Consider the following 21,861-nt stretch of genomic DNA (forward strand, 5'->3'; position numbering starts at 1 on the left):
GTTTAAAACTAATGATTGACTGATACACTCAGCCAAACGGACGTCACTAAGAGGGCAGGCTCAACTTGTTGACTGCAGTTTGAGTTTTGGATGCCACTGCGCAGGCGTAAACCGGCAGACGAAGATGGTGCTCATCAAGGAATAGTGAGTCTGACGTGTTTTTCTTCCTCCCCTAATGAACGTTTTGTCTTATTTTCATCAGTTGAAGGGATAGGTAGCGTGCACTGAAGACGCAGACTAGTGCGAATAATATGCTTCGCCGGCTTCCGGTTTTCGTTAGTCTCAAAGAGACATTTTGCTAGCGTTCTTGGCAACGAACATGCACAATGGAACACCGGTCTTTTTAAGGCGTTATTGGAAAAGCTAACGTTAGTTGGTTGAATGACCAACAAGATACCCCCGCATTCAATTCGTTCAAAGTAGGTGCCCCGGCGCGCTAACCCCGCTAACTTGGGCTAACCGGGTAGCATCCTGTTATAGCCCAAAGTACCGCAATGTTAAGCTTTTGATGAAGATTAGGCTCCCTCGGATTTAGCCGTAAACACTCGGAGGGTAGGTCGGTACCAGTTTCCAACGAACGCACAAATTTAACGATAGCTCCAGTTAATCAATAAGGGCCCGTCAGTGCTTTGTCCGAGCAGAAAGCGCCCTCCGCGTGGCAATTGGCCCCGTTTCATGTGTCCATTCATTGTCACTGTTACATGGCTAATCTGAGATGCTCTAGACCTGGGATCTCCTCCTCCGGTCCTCGAGGACGCCTATCCTGTCTATTTTCTATGACTCTCCACAAACACCTTAATCAGATGACCAACTCATCAACAAGCACGCCCAGAAAGCTTGATAACGACCCGATTTTTTTGATTCAGGTGTGTTGGTAAAGGGAGACGAGCTAAACAGACTCCATAGGGGTCCTCGAGGGCCCGAGTTGGAGACTTCTGGTATGAAAGTCTTTAGAATACATGAAACTAACATGACATGTGGCTAACTACTTGATTAATTAACTAATTTGAATTTGTCATGTTTGAAACTAGTCAAGTTTACCAACTCCCCCCACATGTGCTACAAGACATCAGTATGTTCAGTTGTGTCCATTAACGACACTGACATATATTGTAAGCTATCCAGTGTTGTTGAAGTTATTTTTGAAAACTAACGAGTTATCATGTATTCTCTGAAAAACTAATCCGATGACCTTACTAGGTACCTAACTATGTTTAAGTTATTTGGCTGGCCAACAATTCAGGTTGGCTCCAGCACCCTCAGTAAGTTTTTGTATTTCCACCCTGAAAAGCCTCCACTGTGTAATACGCACTTGCGTGGTTTTGTTAAGAGTTTTGTGCGTGCATAAACTGGGTTTGTATGTCTATTAGTAGGCCATAGTAATACGCGCCCTACTCTGTCAAATTGTGCCTGATTGGCTTAACCTGACACCATGCCCTATGTTATACAATCAAGAACCTATTCGTAACGTGCTTTATTGACGTTAGAGTGAGAAGAGGCATGTGTACTCACGAGGGTTGTTCAAGAACCCAACGCTGCCATTGAGACAAGTCATCACGCTTGGATAATACCTAACTGTAGGGCTATCATAAGTTGAAAAAGGCATTACATTTGAAGTTAGAGAAAAAAAGTAGTTTAATTATGTAATAAATTAACATAGTCAACAAGTAATGTAATTGTCCTTGTCATTCCTAGATGGTTTTGTAATGCACAGATGTATCATAAAATTGCTACGTTGGCCTAAATAGATGTTTTTTTGCATTGAAAAAATACTGAGAATGTGTTGAGTGGCTTATATTCGGGGTCTAGACATTATACCATTGCCAATGCTAGATGTTTCTAGATGCCTTCAACGTGAATGCTGAACACTTGGATGGTTGATTGAGTAAAAGTGAATGACTTTATTGTTGTTATACAAATATAATTAGATTCAAAACCTAATCAATAAATAGGTACCGTATTTTCCCACCTAATGGGTGCACTTAAGTCTAAAATGTTCCCTAAAATGGTGTGCCTTTTTATGGGCTAAATTAAAATTTTGGTGTGACCCTGACCGCTTGACTGATTGGTTCCATTTCTTGCCAACACATTACTTTTTGCGATCAACCCAGCAGACGTTTACCCTAAAATTAGCGTCCCTGCGCGTTCCAAGCATTTGGGGTATATTAATTCAAAACATCCCAGACGAGTGGCAAGGCATTTAACCTCTGTGTGCTTTTAACCCTCAAAAACATTCTTTATACTCAAAGAAACAGCACATTTGAGCTATACAGACGGAACAGAGCGTTGGTCATCACCTTACCAAGAACACAAAGGACTTGGTGGTGCCGTTTGTGTGTCACAATGATCCTTGGAGCTATGTTGTCTGTGGCCTTGTGCCCCTAGTAGGGTCACCCATGGCAAACTGGTCTGAGGTGAAGGACAAGACAAAGCATGGCACAGAAGACTTTTTATAATGAGGAACATTGAGGAATAGCGTATTCCCTCCCCCGGACATGGGTCACTGGGGCCCCACTCTGGACTTACTTGTTGACCCCCAGCTCCGGGCTGGTATGTTGGGCTTTACTCCGGTAGACAAGACGGTAGCATCACTCCGTCTTCGGGAGGGGGGGACAGGAAATGGCAGTTCAGAGTACCCACCCCTTTTGGAGTCCTTTGGCGCTCCATGCCCGTAGCGTCGCCCGGTAATCCGACAGCGAGCACAGCGACAAGTTGTTTGGACGAGGATGCCGGACGTTGTTATTAAAATCGAACTGAAAATTCCAGGCTTCACACAGATCTAATGTGTGGGGGTGCTGCTGCCTGCCTTCATGGAAAAGCCAGCCTTAATCAACATGTCCGACCATTGTCATGGTTTAAAAAAACAAGAACAAAGCCTGTGTTTTGACAGATTCATTTATAACAGACAATTGTGTTTTTTTTAAGTCGTTTTGTTACCCTGCAGGTTAAGTCAGGCGAGTACAGTAATCCCGTGAATATCGCAGACAATGGACCCATGGCCACAAGAACACAAAGGACTTGGACTTAAACTCCCATTTACCTGTTTTTTGGATTTATATTAAGCAGAGAGGAACCATTCTCACTGAGTACAGTATTTAAAGTATCGTGTTTTCTCGCATATAAGCTGGATATGTAGCAAAAAAATTCTGACTGAATCAAGGGTCCGGTCTAGATGTGCACAAGACTTGACGTGTTGCTATATTCTTTCACCATTAAATGTCGGCAAATTAACATTTACTATTTGTTTACTTTCTTTTTTTGCAGTAAGAAAACAACGATTACTGGATGATTTACTAACTTTCAAATGATGTTGACCCTAATAATGTGCTTTTATTCATATAGTATTTCAGAAATATGACGTAGGATAGTTTTTCTTAAGGTTTTCCCTTCAAGGTAAAATTGTGAATCAAGAGGCATCTTATACGTCAGAAGTTGTAAAATTCAACAATTTTAAGGCAATTTTAAGGGTGCAGCTTATATGCGAGAAAATATGGTAGTTGCATTTTTGAATGTATATACAGGGTGTCTCAAAAAATACTCACTTTTTTAATAAAATTTACTCACTTTTAGAAAAACCAGAAAACCTTTATTTATGAACATAGAGTGAAGTGAAATAGCATCAAATACAAATGTAGTTGAAGAATCATGTTCGCAAATGTTCAAAGTGATGACCATTATTGTCCAGACAACGCTGATAACGCGCACCAAGGGATTCGCAAACATCGCAAAACATACACAACAAACAACAGGGTATTCAGTGGGGCATTCTGTACGGTTCCATCTGCTTCAGATTTGTCTCTGATGCGCGCAATGGTCTGCCGAGTGGGTGGCGGTTTTGCTAATTCACCTGTGAACCGGCGTTGCACTTCAGTGGCGTTTTCGGTCTTCCAATAGCATTTTAGGACCAACTCTCTTCGAAACTAAGTTGATTTCCTGCCATGGCTTCAGTAATTGCTTCAGGAATTTGTTTGTTCACAAATTACAGAGATGTTTGGTGATGACGGTGAGATTTACTTTCAGCGAGATGGAGCACCCCCTCCTCCCCCACTACCATCGCAACGTACGAGCTTACCTCGATGCAGTGTTACCCGACAGATGGATTGAACGAAGGGGCCCCACTGAATACCCTGCGCGTTCCCCAGACCTAACACCCATGGACTTTTTTTGTGGGGATACTTAAAAGACTACGTTTATGGCAACAAACCAAGGACAATTGATGCATTGAAATTGGAAATTGAAAGACAATGTTGTGATATTCCTAATGACATGTTTCGCGATGTTTGCTAATCCCTTGGTGCGCGTTATCAGCGTTGTCTGGATAATAATGGTCATCACTTTGAACATTTGCGAACATGATTCTTCAATTACATTTGTCTCATGTAGTCGATGCTATTTCACTTCACTCATAAATAAAGGTTTTCTGGTCATTCTAAAAGTGAGTAAATTTTTTGAGGCACCCTGTATTATATTTAGATATTAAAAGGTAAGTATTTTAACTTACTTATAGCTGTGTTTAATGCATCGTTTTTTTTATAATTGTACTAGTATTTCTGTATAAGATCGAAATCCTGTATTTTGGTACCGTATTTACTTTCACATGAGCCGCTTTTGTCAGCCAAAACTGACTGAATCGAAGGTAAACTGCAAGTTGACGACAATGATGTCACGACAAAATGACGCTGTGAGGTCACGACGCAAGACAAAATGGTCGATACGGTTATTTCTTTCAAAATAAAGAAAAGATAAACAGAATGAAGCTAAACAAAATGAATGTTGATGTCTATAAATATAATAGAAGGAAAATTTAAACTGTATATTGCCTAAAACGTGAAAACCTCACGTTCCCATCACTGCTTCCTCGGGGCATGTCTATCTTACCGTAGTTAAATGTGCTCAGACTGGCCAGATGTGAGTACACTTGTATCTGCTATTGCTCGCATGGGGCATGGCCATCTTACTGTAGTTAAACGTGCTCTGACCGTAGCTTTTACCATGTCAGCACTTCACAATAGTTTAGGCTGATCGCAGGTCTTGCAGTTGATTGTTTAAATATAAACCTTGTATGTACCTACGTAATGTATGCTATTATTGCACCCAGACTATGCTATTATTGCACACAGAGATTCCTGGATGTGCTTACATTACTTCCTTTTTGAATTTGTGTGTGCAAACACCCTCCCTTTTTTGAACACAGAAAGGACATGATTGTACATTTGTCATAATGAAAAACAAATTACGCTTTTATTTTTTTTATTTATTGTTCGAAAGTGACAACTATGGCAGTAATATAAACCATCGAAGAAAATCAAGTTATTTTTTACATTAGAAGCAATTTGGCCATCACATCTTAAGCATCTGGTAAGAAAATTGGTATCGGGTTCTCAAGATCGACATTTCTGTTCTCAAAGTGAATAATTTGATAATTTGCATTCACCCAGACAGGCATATTAATTTACGATATAGACCCTAATAATATGCGTTTGATTCGTACAGTATCTCAGAAATACAACGTGATGAATTTTCTCAAGATTTTCCCTTCAAAGTAAGACATTTGTACTCCCTATTAAAACCATAAATATGGAGGTGAAAATTAAGAATTATGACATGGCTTATACGTGAGTAATTATAGAATTCAAACATTTTAAAGCAATTTTTAGGGTGTGCCTTACATGCACGTGAATACGGTAGTTATAACGGGGGTGAACCCACTTTAAGTTTTTTTGTTTATCGGTCATGTCTGGTCTACATTTACTGCAATATTCGAGGGATTACTGTACCGGTAGATCTACCTTCCCACCCTCATCTAAGGTCACGAGCTTTGGGGCATGACCGAAAGAACATGATCCCCGATACAAGCGGCTGAAATGAGTTTCCTCCGTAGGCTGTTTGGGTCTTGCTTGGAGATATGGTAAGAAGCCCGAAAAACATCCGGGAGGGGCTCGGGGTAGAGCTGCTCATGATGTCCCCTGGATGCCTTCCTCTGGACATGCCCGGATGTGGAGGCCACAGGGCCTAGTACACAATTGGAAGACTACATCTCCCGGCTAGCTCAGGAATGCCTTGGGATCGTCCTGGAAGAGCTGCTGCTGCCCATCCTCGGATATAAAGCAGAAGAAGAATCCCTGCAGGAAACGTAGTTGACAGAATCAACTGACACTGATTCGATTACCTCTTGTATCCAAGACCATCCGTTACATATTTGTATTCAAATTCAAAGTCAGTCAAGTCAAAAGCATTGTCATACAACAGCTGCGTATGACAAAACTGGTGGTGCTACTCCACAAAGTGCGTGTTTCCCAGTAAAATTATAGATGAGTAATTTAAAAAGACATCCGGTAATTCTAAAATATTGTACAATCTAAGATATTGCTCATTTTATTGCACACAAATTATTGCATAGAAGGGATTATGTGTCGGGCTGGTGCAAGTTCAGAGCCCTGATGGCTCTGGGAAAAAAACTCCCTGAATCTATTTTTCCATGGTTCGCAAGACCTGTAGCGTCTTCCAGGAGGCAGCAGCTGGAACATTTTCTGACCAGGGTGCTAGGGGTCCCTAACAATGTTCGAGGGCTGGCAATGTCATCCAGTGAGTGCAGAGAGCAGCCGGTGATGTTCTGGTTGGTGTTGATCAGTATGCATGGCTTTTCTGTCTGCTGCCGTACTTTCAGCGTACCACACTGTAATGCAGTGTGCCAGGATGCTCTCCACAGTGGCTCTATAGAAGGTTACCAGAAGCTTAGTGTCCAAGTTGTTTCTCCTGAGGACCCTCAGGAAATGGAGTCGCTTCTATGCCTTCTTTACCACTGCCATTGTTTTGGTAGAATAGCAGAGCTTGTCTGTGACCTGGACCCCCAGGAATTTGAAAGACTGCACCCTGTCTACGCATACTCCATTTATGAGGAGTGGGACCAGATCTGTGCTGCTTATGTGAAAGTCCAGGTTTATTTCTTTACTTTTTGCGGTGTTTAGTGTGAGATTCTTCACCAAACACCACGAAGACAGTTTGTTGACCTCATCTCAGTGGGTAGATTCCATTGAGCCTCCATTCTATTGACAGATGTGCCTCCTTATGAATACAGTTTGGCGTGCAACTGCCATGCCGACATTGGTCACATGATTATCTTAAAGCAGTATGCGCACCAATCATGTTTCATTTCCTACTATTTCTTTTGGTCTATAAAATAACCTGATAGATTGCCAAAATATTCGCTACATTAACTCTTTCAATGCAACTGATGATGATTGATGAATCTCCAAATAAGTCATTAAACTCATTGGCTGCCGATACCATTAAAGAACGTCTAATCATGTGGTGTCCAGTTGTTCTACTGTGGCTTTAAGATTTAGATGTATCAACTTATTTGAATTGGGAGGATGGCAGCAAATGAACCTTTTTTTTATCCCCCCTTCCCCACTTCAATTATATTGGACGTCTATTGTCGTCAATGCCACCCAGGGAAGTGAAATTAATTATCATACTTATTTTTTGTCCCTACAGCCGTGTGGTGTTGCCCATTTCTGTTGAAGAGGTGAGTGTGATTTGCTGTTCTGCTCCATTCCAGACAGATGGTAATATAAAACAGTGGCACCCAACATTTTTTTCACCATTATGTATGAAAATGTTTCTCCGGACCGGTTTGAAGCAGAAGTCTTTAAAGTAAAAGTCTTTGTCAGCTCACTGTATTTAATCTAAACACGACTGCTGCACTTTATATTCGACAAATAAAACAACTCTGTATTCACTTACCATGATTTAAAGTCATATACAATCATTTAATTGCATACATAATCTATATACCTCCGAATGCAAGTAGACCGTGTGCATATAAATTGCCTTAAAATTGTTGAATTTAATTTTTTTTCTCATTTAAGATGCCCCCCTGATTTCCAATTTTCACCTCCATATTCATGAATATAATCGGGAGTACAAATGTGCTACTGTATTTTCACAACTGTAGGGTGAACTTAAAAGTCTAAAATTTTCTCCAACATGGTCGAAGCGCCCAATCGGTCAATATGCCTTGTCTATGCACTAAATTCAATTTTTGTAGGGCCTTGCCCGCTTGAGTGACTGTTTTCTTTCTTGCCGGCACGCTACTTATTGAGATCAACCCTGTGGACGTTCTTCCTAAAAATAGCCTCCCCGCGCATTCTGAGCATTAGGGTATATCCATTCAAAACATCTCGGGGGAGTGGCAAAGCATTTGACTTCCGTGTGCTCGCAGCACTTTTAACCCTCAAAAACACCCAATACTCAAAGAAACAGCATAGTAGAGCTATACAGAGGCTTGGAAAATTAACTGTAGCCATGGATCGAACACAATTTAACGGTACTCGGACGTTTGGTCGCCCGGACGTTTGGTTCCCGTTCGTCGCCAGTCAAAAGGTGACAGAGTAAGTTCTGTTGTAAACAGCTCTCAACAAGAGTTTAATATCTAAATATCTACTGTCAATTCATGAGAGAGAGAAGTTAATATCTAAGTACTATTTAACATCTGAGTACTGTTGAAAACAGCTCTCAAAATTATATTCACGAGTTTAATAACTAAATATCTACTGTTGCAATGTTGAAATACTTTTATCAAACAAATAAAAGTCTTCGCATACTTTTTGGCCCGGAACTTTGACATTAAAACAAAAGGCACTAACTAAAATGTACTTATTAAAAAGGAGACAAATCACATTTACAGATGTTTTTATTTAAGCTGTAAAATGTCCAAATTTTGTACAAAAAATACAAATACAAACTTACAAATTATGTACAAAAGGACTTCACAGTTGGGCGTTCTTATTAAAATCAATAAAGCTTAAAATTGGTAAGCAATGACTTTGCTGGTACTGAAAACAAGACAACAAGACTTACAAATTGTATGCAATGGCTTGCAAGTAATATAATTTGTCCGGTTCTGCATAGTGCTCGGTGAGCTTTTTCAAACGCTCATTGACTGCTGCGTATAGCTTTTTGGTTTGTTGGGCATAATACCGCATGCAGCCTGTTGTATTGTCATTTCTCAGTCACTTTGTTCTAATTGGAGTTTGACCATCTAAAGTATTTCAACGTTGCAACAGGAGATATTTAGATATTAACCTCTCCTGAATCAACAGTTGATATTTAGATATTAAACTCTTGTGAATTTCATTTTGAGAGCTGGTTTCAACAATACTTAGATATTAAATAGTACTTAGATATTAACCACTCTCTCATGAATCAACAGTGGATATTTCGATATTAAACTTGTTGAGGGCTGTTTTCAACAGTACTTACTCTGTCACCCTTTGACCGGGGACCAAACGTCCGGGCGGCCAAGCGTCCGGGCGGCCAAGCGTCCGGGCGGCCAAGCGTCCGGGCGGCCAAGCGTCCGGGCGGCCAAGCGTCCGGGCGGCCAAGCGTCCGGGCGGCCAAGCGTCCGGGCGGCCAAGCGTCCGGGCGGCCAAGCGTCCGGGCGGCCAAGCGTCCGGGCGGCCAAGCGTCCGGGCGGCCAAGCGTCTGGGCGGCCAAGCGTCCGGGCGGCCAAGCGTCCGGGCGGCCAAGCGTCCGGGCGCCCAAACTTTTGGTCGCCCGTCTTTTGGTCCCTTTTGGTCGCCGGTCAAATGTACTTAAATATTAAACAGTACTTAGATATTAAACAGTACTTAGATATTAAACAGTACTTAGATATTAAACAGTACTTAGATATTAAACAGTACTTAGATATTAAACAGTACTTAGATATTAAACAGTACTTAGATATTAAACAGTACTTAGATATTAAACAGTACTTAGATATTAAACAGAACTTAGATATTAAACAGAACTTAGATATTAAACAGTACTTAGATATTAAACAGTACTTAGATATTAAACAGTACTTAGATATTAAACAGTACTTAGATATTAAACAGTACTTAGATATTAAACTCTGTCTCTTAGATATTAAACTCTGTCTCTTAGATATTAAACTCTCATGAATATTATTTTGAGAGCTGGTTTCAACAGTAAACTCTGGAAACCAAAAGGGTCCAAAAGACCGGCGACCAGACCGGCGACCAAGCACCTGGTACAGCTCTAATATTGGCGAGCCAGCTCAACATACACCAGTTTTTTAATTATTTCGTGCGCAATATCGACTGTCATTGTATGCTTTTCTTCTCACTCCCGTTCATTGCACCAACTTGCTTTGGACTCATCGTTTTTCCATTTAATTCTGATTAATACAAAAAATGAAAAAATGCAACCTATACGCCCAGTGTTCGCAGATATCTTAACGCGAGGGAGATGCGCAGAGAAAGACCGTGCGCTATTATAAGCAGCCTCTAGTACTCGGCCAACCGGCTGTCTCGTATGCTCCTATCTCAAATTTGTCTCATATCTCAAGGCAAACTTTTGCTCTTAATTTTACTCGTATTTCTAATTTCATGTAGGTTGAGGGACTTGTATGTCAAGTCATTATTGTATATGAAAATTCAGTTTGAAATATATTCACAAAAACAGACTAATACAATTTGAAAGAAACATTTTAAAAAAACACAAGCAAAGTTCAGTAAAAATAAATCGGGTAAAATTTATTATGCCGCTTTATCTTTTGCACTGAAGATCACCTTAAAGAATTCTGCCTTTTGACAGTCTTTTTGTTAAGACCATTAACCTGGGGCTATTCTTTTGGTCTTCAAGTACCAAGTGGGCCAACTATACTCCGTGGCCGAGGCCAGCAAGAATGAGACAGGCGGTGGTGAAGGCATCGAGGTGCTCAAGAATGAGCCTTATGAGGACGACGGTGAAAAGGGACAGTTCACGCACAAAATCTACCACCTTAAGAGGTGCGTCTGGCGCTCTCTCTTTGGAGTTGCAACTCATTGATAGACATCTAATCTGGTTTAAGTTAACACAGAAATATCCTGCTGTCAACAACCTTCTTTGTCCCCTTACAGTAAAGTGCCTGGATACGTTAGGATGCTCGCGCCAGAATCTGCATTTGTTTTTCACGAAAAGGCATGGAATGCCTACCCCTACTGTCGCACCGGTAAGTGACCACACACAATCTCGGGATGTTGACTGCCTGTTCCATATGCATGCAATGATGTTAGAATACAAAAATTGATTGATTAAACAAATGAACATCCAAAAGCTGTTCTTTCACTCATTCACAAGAACTACTATTGCATTCAGACAGAGTCTGAAACCATGGACTCACTTAGCAAAAAACAAATCACCATGATTTCCAAGTACAGTCGTACCTCGTCATACAACTGCTCATCGTACAACATTCTTGTCGTACGACGGAAATTTTGATCGAGTAATTTGCCTGAGATACGATCAAAATTTTGTCATGCGACCAAGCCAGGTGGCCATGACATGAGGCTGTTTATCATTGTAGCGCATCTCTTTCGTGTATAACAATATCTACGAGCACTGAACAATTTATTCAGACGAGTTTCGATCAAGAAATGCACAGCACGCATTTCAACTTCTCAGAATAAAACTTCATTACTCACAATCAATACGTGGGTAAGCTCAGCTGTTGCATTTCCTATTATCTAATACGACGAGTATTATATGACCTCTCGTTCGCAGCTCATAAGAACATCAGCGGTATACTGGCTCGCAATTCCCTCTTTTGCCTCTTCTGGCCGTAACTCTCTCATAGGCACCGATCAAAGCGGTTGCGACCAGAGATATTACAAGCGGGTATTTGCGAGCACTGGGTTAGGTTAGAACTGTTGTTATAATGATTAGTAGAGCGATCGCTAATACTACAAGACTACTTAGGAATAGGTTGATTCAAACACAAACAGACACTGAATGCCAGGGGACTGATCCTTAAATAAACCCATGAGACCAGCTGATAATAATGTCCAGATGTTGGTGATTAGGAGTGTCGTCCATTCTTTCCACTAATCCCATGGATTTGTTGGAAAATTTCAACCCATTTTAAGAAATCTATAATAACTAGACAATACATTTCCCCTTCACCTTGATTTAATTTGATAATAACCATGTTGAGGGTTTAAAATGGATATCTTGATTTTGGGAACTGACCACACCTTTGCCATGCATTTCCCTGGAGATTATGCTGAGCAGAGATGAAGCAAGCCCAGTGTTCTCGTTACCTCTGCGTCCTGCGTCTGATACGCACAGCTTTTCTTCCAGACGCACAATTTCAAGTAATGTGCTTTTTTCGGACGCAAAGAAATTTTTATCAAAAAAAAAACCAAAACACATATATCCGATAGCAAACCAATTTATTCCACATAATCTTTGCGAAATAATTCTCGCGAGACTAGCAGACACTAGCAGACGAAGGAGAGAAAGCGATAGCAAGAGTTTCGTAATAGTCTAAGAAAGATAAAAAATGTTTCAGAAAAAGCAAAACAGTCTGGATAGTTATTTCGCAGTTAAAAATACAACTAGTAAGAAAAGAACTGCAGAAGATTCGATCGATGATCATGAAGCAAAACGGGGGAAGCAAGGAAAAATACGCACATTTCAAAAGACTTTTGGCTGCAAAGAGAAGAGGATCTACGAGCTGAAAGACTAGTACAATGATAAATAAACCCTAACCCTAAACCATATAATAAATAAATTAAATCTGAATGTTTATATATCGTTGTTTATGTTTTATTTGCATCCGTAGTATGTTGGGACTCGTGACAAGTTTCCTGGGACGCACAGTTTTCAGACAAGCGAATCCCTGGGACTCGCAGTGTGCCAATTGTAAAATTATCACTGCAAGCCTTGCAAATATTTTTAGAAACCATATTGAAGCTATATGTTGTATAGTGGAGCTGCATTATGCTGCATTAGACTTCCCATGACTCAATCAAGCAGGCCACCCAAATAAAGTTTTTCTTCAAATTTGGTTTTCCCTTGTGTGTTTATAATCCCCATTCCGTAATGCAGCGCCTTTTGTTAATCATTTCACTTGTTAAATATCTCTGCCATAAATTCTCACTGCCATCCTCCAAAAGGGCTTATTGGCAATTTAGAAATTGATTTAAAAATCCTAATACCAAATGAACTCCTTTGCACAAATTAAATCCTTTACACCAAAAGGTAAGCCAAAATCTGAATTTCAAAGGACTCACACAAATCTTCGCTGTTTGTGCAAGAGACTATCATACTGTGGAACACGTACAATATTCTCTCACTTTATGTGTACTGTGTCTGTGCGCGTGCGCGAATATATATATTAATAAATAAATAAAACAAGCACTTGGAACATTATCTCTCCAATGAGGTTCCATTGTCCCTCAAGAAGTCTTGTAATAGAGGAATTACGCCATGTATCATTTGTATTTATAGTAGCCCAAATGCATGCTGTCAAATGGATGTTGTACATTTGAACATGTTGCTTGTTGACACTAACAGCTCTTTTTGTTTTTTTTTCCTCCCCCTGCCACTGCCCGCTGCAGTCGTGACGGTGAGTGCATTTGCCCTTTTTTTGTGTTGGCAATGGTAATTTCTGTCTTCGAACATCTAGGCAGTGCAGCATAATTAGTATCTCATTGTCTTTCTTCTTTATTGAATTTAGTGTTGAATCCCATCCTCTGTTTTTTTGCGCGCGGCTTTAGTCTCTTTGCTGAGATCAGATACACCTGTCAACAATGTTCCCTCTAATTTTTAGTTTGTCTGGGCAGAAAGAAAACCTCCCTGAGTACACTGAGTACCAGTGTGAGCAACTTGACTGCTATATTTTTGATGGTGAAAAGGTGGACGGGTGAAAGGGGAATGCAAAATGGCACAGAAAAAAAATGTAATGTCTTTTTTTTTTTTTTTTTACAATTCAGGTTGGCATACAATAAAAGCATTCAATTTAATTTAATTCAATTTGATTTTGTGTGCTGCATATGTTTGCCGTGCGCAGAGAACGCCAGAGTAGTGCGCAGTTGCGCATGCGCGCAGCTTAGAGGGAACATTGCCTGTCCACCTTTATTTCTGCCTGGTGACATGAATTTTTTGAAAAATGGCAATTTTTCGACTGCGTGCCAACAGGTTTGTGTCGACTAGATGGACAAAAGATTTGTTCCTTTCGAACTACACCAATATTGTGGTCGTATATTTTTTTAATATGTCATGTTTTTTGTTTTTTCAGGATAACAGAATTTTATCACTTTTCATTCCTCTTATAGTAATTTTGTCTCATTGGTAAATTTTTATGTCATATGTACGAGACTTCATTTTTGCCAAATTCTAAATAAAAATAATTGATTCTGAAATATCGGCGTGAATCCACATTTAAGATTAATCCTGAGTTCGGTCTCAAATGTTGCAGTATTATCTTTTTAACCATAAAATTTTACAAAAATAAATCTAAATGTTTATTTTATTTCTGATGAAACCCCAATTCCGACTTGCATGGCAGTGTTTGCCCAACCCTTTTTGAGCTGCGGCACACTTTCTGCGTTGAAAAAAATCGCACCACCAGTTGAAAACCTCTTATCTCTTTCTAAACCGCTTTATCGTCACTAGGGTCGCGGGGGTGCTGGAGCATATCCCAGCTGACTTCGGGCTATGGCACACTTGACCAGCACTCATGGCGCAGCAGTTGGGAAGCACTGTGAAACGGTAACATATTTTTGTAGTCACTACTTTTGTAGTGTAGACTTTTCGGATTATCCTCTCAGGGCATGCATGTAGCGGAGAAATCTTCGATTCACATGATACAGTCATGGCCAAAAGTTTTGAAATTGACACAAATGTTACATATTCACAAAGTCTGTTCCTTCAGAGTTTTTAGGTTTTTGCCAGATGTTTTTACGGTATGATGACATACCATTAGAAGGATTTCACAAGTGTGAAACGCTTCTATTGAGAATTACATTACAAAATAGGTCAATATTTGCAGTGTTGACCCTTCTTTTTAGGGTTTTTCCAGACCTCTGCATTTCTCACTGGCATGCTGTCGATCAACTTCTGAACCAAATCCTTACTGACATTCTTTAATAATCAATGCTTGGAATTTCTCAGAATTTGAAGGTTTCTTTTTGTCCGCTCGCTTCTTTAGGATTGACCACAAATTCCCAATGGGATTCTAGAGAGTTCCTCGGCCAAGGGCCCAAAATCTTAATGTTTTATTCCAGCCAATTTGTAATGACCTTTGCTTTATGGGAATGTGCCCTATCATGCTTGGCCAGGAAACTTTCCAAACCTTAATCACAATGGGAACTTGTGGTTTGAACAAATACTTATTTTCCATTCTAATTCGGAAACAAATTCTTTAAAAAGCAAACAATGCTATATTTAGTTTTTTCCCACATTCTGTCATTGATGGTTCAGGTTTATCCATGTTGGCAATTACAGGCCTCTCTAATCTATCTGTTCAAGTAGGAGAACTTGCTCAATTGGTGGTTGACTAAATACTTATTTGCCCCTTTGTAGATCGACACTAACGGAGCGCGGACGAGTGATGCTAAATTATATCGTTACCTCGACAAATGAGTCGCTGGTTTTGTCAGGTTTTTAATAATTTAATTGGAATTTGAAAACAACATAGCTAAAAACCACCCGGAAAACCTCTCGGCACTTCCACACGTCTCTTGCCCTACCTTCTCCCTCTGCTCACTCTGACAATGGCACAGTAGGAAAACACCAACGACATTAGTATCCTATTCGTCTCAGTATCATAGACATTCAGTACGGAGAGATGCCTATACCTTGGTTAATTACAAATCTAACTTTTGGCAGGTTCGCACGCTTTCACTGTTTTATTCAAACCCGTAAGTAAGTGATCACTAGTGATCACTGAGCGCGCAGAGGAAAAGGGGATAAATCTGAGCTTGCGGGGAACAGGGCAGGCGATGAGCTTGATATCATGTTTGTTTCATTGTACCTACAAAATTGAGATTTTCCATTGGTCGGTATTTTTTTTTGAACAGTTATGAAAAATTCTCAATGTTGACTTTTTTTTCAAAAAAATAAGATTGCCATTTTGTGTGGCAGCAAAATGCAGTTCTACCCCGTGATTTTTTTTCACCGAAAATATCAATTTCCCACAATCAGACTGAATCTTATTCTGAACTATTAATTCTACTAAATTAAAGTTTAACAATAAATCTATCGAGTGTATTGGACATTTATCTCTGTTAATCAATTATCTGTTAATGGCAGTCAATGAATTTAACAAATGAACATCATCAGCAAGCCAATTGGTGTTGCCATCCCTAATCTTTCATAATGAAAATGAAAGCCAAAATTATTCCATAGATGAATTCTTCCAATGATCAGCCTTTTTGTGCCATTTATGTTAGATTATTCACAAACTGAGATTAATTGGAAAATCCGTTGACAAATGAATCTGTTAAACAAATTGATTAAATGCAAAATTATGTGATAGATAAATCAATCCCGAACTAATTCAGTGCCATTCTTGTTTTATTGCATCTCAATGTAATGCATAGATTTATGCATTTTTCTTTGAGTTTAACAGTTACATTTCATTCAGTTTTTGATCAGAAAACCCATTAATGTTATTGATCAATATTACATGGCAGAGGTAAGAACAGGCAGAAAAAACCCGATCCGGACCAAACCTGAGGAATTAACTTGATTTGCAGCCCCGAGCCTAAACCAAAATCAAAATTTCCTATTTTTTGGTTAGGACTCAGGACTCCCGACCCAAGTTGGGAGGACACGGGGTGATTTATGATAACAAAATAAAACTTATCTTTTGTAATGAAATCTAAGTTAAACAAGACTGTATAAACATTGACATCTTTTATATGGATAAGACAGATATTTGATAATTTCAGCTGTTTAAATGCCTGCTGAGTGTCGAGGTGCCAGTCTTTTTGCTTTCATATGCGAGCAAAGCGCCACGTTGACCACATTAAGCAAAGTCAATGCAAGTTTCTCTCGCATATTCAACAATCAATTTGAAGCTTTTCCAAAATTCACTCTTACCGGATGGTACGTGTTTAGTTTACCCTTAACTTCTTGCAGCATTCACGTGACATGCCCAGAGCATGCTCTGGCTTTACGGCTCCGGCTCCAATTGCAATTACATTACAGCTTCACTGATTTGTCCAAAATTCCAAATTATTTTAAAACAATTATTCTTTAGTTTAGTATCCACACGTTGTTTTAGTATGTTTTAAAAACATTTATTTAAAAAAAAAAGTCAGCGAGAGAGACCAGACATGGTTTTAGTATACTTTTTTTCAGCATAAGAGAAGCTTGGCCCGACTCAAAGCCAAAGCAATGATTGACATTTTATGCCCGAACCGACCCAAAATTTGGGCCGGGGCAGGTTTGGGTTCAGGCTCAAGATCTTACCTTTGGTACACGGCCAAATATTACATTTCATTGCAATTGATGGAATTAAATAGCATAGATTTATGGTGGCGAAAACGTGGCTCTTGAGCTGCATGCAGCTCCCGGCCAAAAAGACTTATAATGTTTTGTATATCCTATTACTCTTAGCCTTGTTTCATCTTTCTCTTAAATTAATTCTCTCTTTAAACAAACTCAAATTCATCAGCGCCCATTAAAAAAAAAAAAATATATATATATATATATATATATATATATATATATATATATATATATATATATATATATATATATATATATATATATATATATGTGTGTATATATATATATATGTATATATGTATATATATATATATATATAAATGTATATGTATTTTAAATTTTTTGTAATTTTTTAAAAAAAAATTTTTAAATAAATTGGCTTATTTATTTATTTATTTTTTGCTGATTCTTTCGCAAGTTGTAGCTCTTTGACTCACTCAGTTAAAAATGTTGGATTTTTGTGTCTAACTTGTTCGCCACCCCTGGCATAGATGAATTGCCAAATTGGTTGGAGGGGATGAGTTGATGATTCGTCTATCAAAACCACTAATTAAGTGGGAAATTTGATGGATTAGTTGCCAAAATTTAGATTAGCAGCAGGATAAATCAATAGATTAATCTCACTAATTCATGGAATGATTGCTGCCAGCCTCACACATCCTCCTTGCCTCACAGAACGAATACATGAAAGATGACTTTGAGATCAAGATCGAGACGTGGCACAAGCCTGACATGGGGACAGTAGAAAATGTGAGTAAAGCTCTCGGGTTAAGATAAACACTGGATCTTGCTTTTGCCGAGAATTTTCCTCCTAATGTATCAGGTGCATGATCTGGATGAGCAGACGTGGAGAAGCGTGGAGGTGGTTCCCATAGACATAGCCAACAAAGATGAAGTGGCTCAAGGGGTGAGTGATCAAAACTTCCCACGTACGGCGGACCATTGGTGTCATTAACATGTTTGATGCCATTGATAGCGATATATGTATGTCCAATTTATTTAAAGCAGATGGGTTGCCACCGAACAAACGAACATTTATTCACTCACACCTTTCTACTTCAAAGGGATTGCACGTTTACTAGTAGTCTGCTCATTTATTTTTTCCTGTGCTTTTGCGGCCATATGCGTCCAATCCATTTTGTGTGAGGTTTTTCAGTGAAAAACATTTCAATTGCTGTTAACCTTCTCTTTCAAATGGAGGAGACAGCTTGTGTGATAAATTTATTTATGTTATGCCAGTATAATTATTTTTGTTATGTGTTTATTTCAACATATATTTATTTAGTTTTTAATTTCGGGTGTGTGTATGCATACAGTGCCGTGAAAAAGAATGTTGCCCCTTCCTGATTTCTGTGGGGCTTTTTGCATATTTATCACACAAAGGTTTCAGATCATCAAACCAACTTTAGTATGACACAGTGAAATCCCAAGGAGATTGAAAATTCAGTTTCTAAATGATGATTTAATTTTCGTAGACTACACTCTAGACTAGTCGGCAGTTAGTTTTAGAGCACACAGAGACAAACGACCATCCGAACTCAATATCATATTGCCACCAGCGGGAATCTGCACCAAAGTCTGGTGAGTGAACCTTTACACAACAAGGCGGCCTTCTTCGCTAACCTGCGAGGTAAAATATGGAAAGCGCTGGTGAGTCGGCTGAGTCCCTTTTTATAGAAGCGTCACTCACGTCGGCACTGCGTCGTTGACACTACTTCTAGCACCACTGTAATCTTTTTTTTTCATTAAACTCTTGTGCACGCATACTCCCATTGATACTGATTGATTAGCAACAGCGTAACAATGTTGTCAAAAAGAATTCAGTGGCTTTTAGTACTTTACAAGTGGTCAAATGAATTTTTAAAAAGGCAAACATTTCCATGCACTTTTACTTTTAAATTATTAGAATGGGTCTCAAGGAATCACATTTGAAAAAAGGAATTGTTTATGGTTCTCTGCCAAAAAGGTTCCCGATCCCTGCCCTAGCAGTTAAAAATGGATTGGACTTCTATCCCTGTCCTTTGCAGCCAATAAGTTCAAACTGGAAGTTGCCAATGGGTTCAGTACTTCATCATTTTGTTCTTGGCTGTGATAACTGCAGTATAGACGACGGGGCCAACTTGCATGCGTGCCATAGGCTGTTTATTGACACTCACAGACAGCCCTTTTACACATCAACATCCGGGTCACTCGGTAATACGTAATGACCACCAGGTGGCGGTGTCTATGCCCACTTGTCTAACCTGATGTAAATTACCTTTATAGTATCAATATACAGTGTTCCCCCGCTACTTCGCGGTTCAGCTATCGCGGACTCAGAGCTTCGCAGATTTTTTTGGAAAAAAAAATACAAATATTTCATTGAAACATATTTTACAGTTTTTTTGTTATAACATGAATTTCACTCTCTCTACCCGTATTCTATATGGTGTACTGTATACAGGGGGGTAAAAAAAATCTTTTTTTTTTTAGTTAAATTCAAATTAAGCATTTTTGAAGGGGAATCCCTACCTCGGGGAAATGCACTTATCGCGGGTGGTCCCGGTCCTCATTAACCGCGATAAGCGAGGGAACACTGTACTACATTGGCATTTATTTTGGGTGTAAATCCAATGTCCAACAGTAGTGAAATTACTAAATGGTGTAGCTTTGACTAGAGAGACTTACCGTAGAGAAAATTGAATGTCACGTGGTCTTCTATTGCAGGACTATAAAGCAGAAGAGGACCCCTCCCTCTTCCACTCAGCCAAAACGGGAAGAGGCCCTCTCGGCCCTGAGTGGAAGGTGAGGACAAAGGGTGGCGGTTGAGCCTCTGCATCTTTCTGATTTTCCCCAATCTTTTCTCCTCCCACGCAGAATGAGTTGAAGACCGATTGCCCATACATGTGCGCGTACAAGCTGGTCTCTGTCAAATTTCGGTGGTGGGGTTTTCAAACCAGAGTGGAAAACTTCATCCACCGGGTAATTATCAAAAGTAATGCAATTTTCAGAGAACAAGTTTATTTTTCAGGCTTTGGCTAGTCCTGCAATTTCTGGTGCGTAGTTGACAAGTAGTCAAAATCACTTTGTGGCAGCTTTCCCTGCTTCTGTGTCTACAGCAAGAAAAGCGTATCTTCACCAACTTCCACCGCCAGCTTTTCTGTTGGGTGGATAAGTGGGTGGGTCTAACCATGGAGGACATAAGGCGCATGGAGGAGGAAACCCAAAGAGAACTGGAAGAGGTAAAGAGCATCTCCCTCCAAACAAAATGAAAATGGAGTTTTTTTTAACCTTGCGATGTCATGTTAGATGCGTCAGAAGGGTGACGTGCGAGGCACCTCGGCGACGGACGAGTAGGCTCCCTCGCTGTAGTCAAACTCTAGAGGCAGGCTAAGTAAGTCACGCATGGAGGCCAACCGACTGGCTGCCGCCTGCATGGAGAGCTTTTTGTCTGTCTGGTCCTTTTCACCTCATCTATGCTATCCTCTTGGTCATTCATCAGTAGGGCTGCCACCGTTAATCTACAACTAATCCATTCCTTTTTTATCGTTGAATTGTGTCAGAATGGAAAATATTGGTGATCTCCAAATTGTCGTTTTGATCCTCATAACTCATTGGCAGCCTTTGACGGCACTAGACCATGGGTGTCCAAACTGGTCGGTCCCAAAGGGCCGCCGTGGGTGCAGGTTAACTTTCCCACTGATGAAGAGGATACATTTTCATCAGTCGGTCTCAAAAGTGTAATCAATAGATGGCAGTCAGGTGTTGACAGTTTCAGCCAAAAGCTCATTGGTTGTACTGTGCGTGCTGGATCAAACACCTTCGCCCACTGTGGACTTTTGTGGAATAGTTTGAACACCTTTGCAGTAGACGTCTAACCCAATTGAAGTGGGAGAATTGGCAGGTTTGTTCAATTCCTCCCCCTTCAAATAGATTGTCTAGCAGTGGGAAGCTCATTTAAAGAGTTTTTAGGATGATTTGGTTGTTTTTTGTCCATGGCTCTGAAAGAGTTTGTATAATGTAATTTTTGCTTATTTGATAGAATAATGTGTCATCCCATTTTTTAAATCCAATATTTTTATCACTATTTCATGCCTTTAGGGCACACTTAAAAGTAAAAAAAAATCTCTAAAATTGATGGGGGCCCAATCAGTCGGTGGGCCTTGTGTATGCACTCAATTCTGTAAATGTCGCTCTATGACCCGGACCGCTTGACTCTGGGAGATTTTTTTGCCGACACGCAACTTCTATGTAGAGGAAAGGGCCTGACGTGAAAGGGAGTGCAAAAAATAGCAGGGAGCAATAGCATATTTAGGTATGCATTTTGTAAAACAACATCAGTTTGACCCCCAAAAATGGCACCTCATTACAAGCCATGGCTAAAACTTGAATCTATTTGCTACGCGGAGGAACATAGAAAAATGAGTGCATGCTTTGCAAATGGAGGCAGCTGGAAAATGAGCAACTAAAAATACAATGCTGAGTTTCCGCAGACATAAGGCAATAGATGTCCGATAGCAAACATAGTTACTGACAGACAGCGTAGGGCAAGATACACGACGATTCGTGAGTGGGTTGGGGAGGCATGGGCTATAG

At 39.8% G+C, this 21,861-nt stretch overlaps 1 protein-coding gene across 3 annotated transcripts in view; it reads left to right on the top strand.

Moving 5' to 3' along the window:
• pitpnb (phosphatidylinositol transfer protein, beta) overlaps window positions 1-21,861 on the top strand; it is a 24,134-nt gene continuing 2,273 nt past the window's right edge. Inside the window, exons 1-11 of one of the 3 annotated variants that reach the window (XM_077737610.1) lie at window positions 189-419; window positions 7,498-7,528; window positions 10,651-10,796; window positions 10,908-10,999; window positions 13,389-13,396; window positions 17,962-18,036; window positions 18,110-18,193; window positions 19,993-20,070; window positions 20,143-20,247; window positions 20,385-20,507; window positions 20,575-20,659. In XM_077737610.1, the coding sequence (XP_077593736.1) occupies window positions 382-419; window positions 7,498-7,528; window positions 10,651-10,796; window positions 10,908-10,999; window positions 13,389-13,396; window positions 17,962-18,036; window positions 18,110-18,193; window positions 19,993-20,070; window positions 20,143-20,247; window positions 20,385-20,507; window positions 20,575-20,622 (828 nt within the window). In that variant the 5' untranslated portion in view covers window positions 189-381 and the 3' untranslated portion in view covers window positions 20,623-20,659. Of the gene's footprint in view, window positions 145-188; window positions 420-7,497; window positions 7,529-10,650; window positions 10,797-10,907; window positions 11,000-13,388; window positions 13,397-17,961; window positions 18,037-18,109; window positions 18,194-19,992; window positions 20,071-20,142; window positions 20,248-20,384; window positions 20,508-20,574; window positions 20,660-21,861 lie in introns of those variants that run through there. The other 2 variants (XM_077737611.1, XM_077737609.1) reach the window with 2 other exon arrangements.

This window comes from Stigmatopora nigra, chromosome 17 (genome assembly GCF_051989575.1).
Source record: "Stigmatopora nigra isolate UIUO_SnigA chromosome 17, RoL_Snig_1.1, whole genome shotgun sequence".
Taxonomy (NCBI): domain Eukaryota; kingdom Metazoa; phylum Chordata; class Actinopteri; order Syngnathiformes; family Syngnathidae; genus Stigmatopora; species Stigmatopora nigra.